The sequence below is a fragment of the Aplysia californica genome, unplaced genomic scaffold (genome assembly GCF_000002075.1).
Source record: "Aplysia californica isolate F4 #8 unplaced genomic scaffold, AplCal3.0 scaffold00445, whole genome shotgun sequence".
Lineage (NCBI taxonomy): Eukaryota > Metazoa > Mollusca > Gastropoda > Aplysiida > Aplysiidae > Aplysia > Aplysia californica.
This window is the reverse complement of record NW_004797715.1, coordinates 326,472-327,965: the sequence shown is the minus strand read 5'-3', so window position 1 is coordinate 327,965 and position 1,494 is coordinate 326,472. Positions and strand designations below refer to the sequence as shown.

The window sequence follows — 1,494 nt, the reverse complement described above, 5'->3', positions numbered from 1 at the left end:
GGGGGGGATTTCTTTACTCAGGCCCGACGTTGTGACCTTTGAAGAAGCGCTTTGCGTGAATTTTCCCTACTTCACCTAGGTGAAAATGGGTACCGACTAACGGGCTTAAGACCTTGTCAGAATGGTAGTGTTTTCGTTTTCGCGCCAGCTTTAAAACTGGCAGCTTGAACTGTATTCTTCCGAGGAAGTTGAGATTGTTTCAGAATGCTATCAGGTCTGCCTTGGAAATAATGTAGATTGTAAAGCGCATAAGGCTTGCTGTTGAAAAGAAATTTTCACAATTCAAATGCTATCTATCATCAATATTATTGTTCATACAAGTCTATGATTAGCGCACACACTCGCTAAATATACCGCAGACTGAAAAAACTTAAACTCAAACAGACAGCTAGACAAACAGACAGACTGGCTGACATGTAGACAGGCAGACAGGCAGACAGATTAACAGATAGACATGTATGCAGGCTCGCTGGAAGGCAAACAGATAGTCACACAGACCGACTATCTTACATACGGTTAGACAGATAGAAAGATAGACAGACAGACTGACTGACTGACAAATAGAGAGACAGACAGATAGACAGACAGACAGACAGGCAGGTTAACAGACCGACAAGAACGCAGGCTCGCAGGCAGGAAACGGAGAGTCACACCGACGGACACATAGGCAGACAGACATACAGACAGACAGACATACAGACAGACAAATGACACACCGCTGTACTCACATTTTGGGTCCGATTTGTCCGTCCTGGTAAAACACATGCCCTCACAATCACCGCTGAATGCTCGCTCCAGATCCACAGTGCTATTCATTGGGCAGAAATCGTAGTATGTAAGATTCAAATAGTTTTGACACTGGTAACATTGGATGGGAGGGCGATCTCGACCTGAAAAGGAATTTTTTAAAGGCGTAACGAGACGTAAAAAATGAGGGAGTGCTTGAGGAAAGGGGGGACGAGAAGCGGGTGGGAAAGAAGGGGGGGGGGGCTTTTTTAATAGTTCTTTACTTTTGTGCGACGCTGACTTAATAGTTGAATGGACGACGCTGCAGTCATTAGTATCGTCATCGTCATAGTTATGTTTGTAAATACCGTATCTCATGATGAATATGACCGTGTGGTGCTGGACTCTCAATTAAACCATCATAATCATCATCATCATCATCATCATCATCATCATCATCATCATCATCATCATCATCATCATCATCATCATCATCATCATCGTCAGTAGCAGCGGTATCTTTTCCAATAAACATTAGCACTTTTAGAACAGCAAAAATGTGGATTAATACCAATAACACTTTTTAAAAACCAATTCTAATATTGTATCCTTTCGTTCAAATTGCCAAGCGAAAACACTATCGTTGTTGTTGTTGTTGTTGTTGTTGTGTGTGTGTGGTAGCCTATCCGTTCGAAAAGTTTGGAGCCCTGAAGAGCGTGCTCTTCGCCAGGGCCATCGCCTCCCTTGGGTAGCGGGTGATGCAGTCCA

The 1,494-nt window shown here is 43.4% G+C and overlaps 1 protein-coding gene across 1 annotated transcript in view; it reads right to left on the bottom strand.

Moving 5' to 3' along the window:
• The window catches only part of LOC101854738, a gene marked incomplete at both ends in the record, with an annotated part of 17,307 nt that overhangs the window by 12,862 nt on the left and 2,951 nt on the right, over positions 1-1,494 (bottom strand). The window contains 1 exon segment of the mRNA XM_013086235.2: positions 729-890. Coding sequence (XP_012941689.1) covers positions 729-890 — 162 coding nt within the window.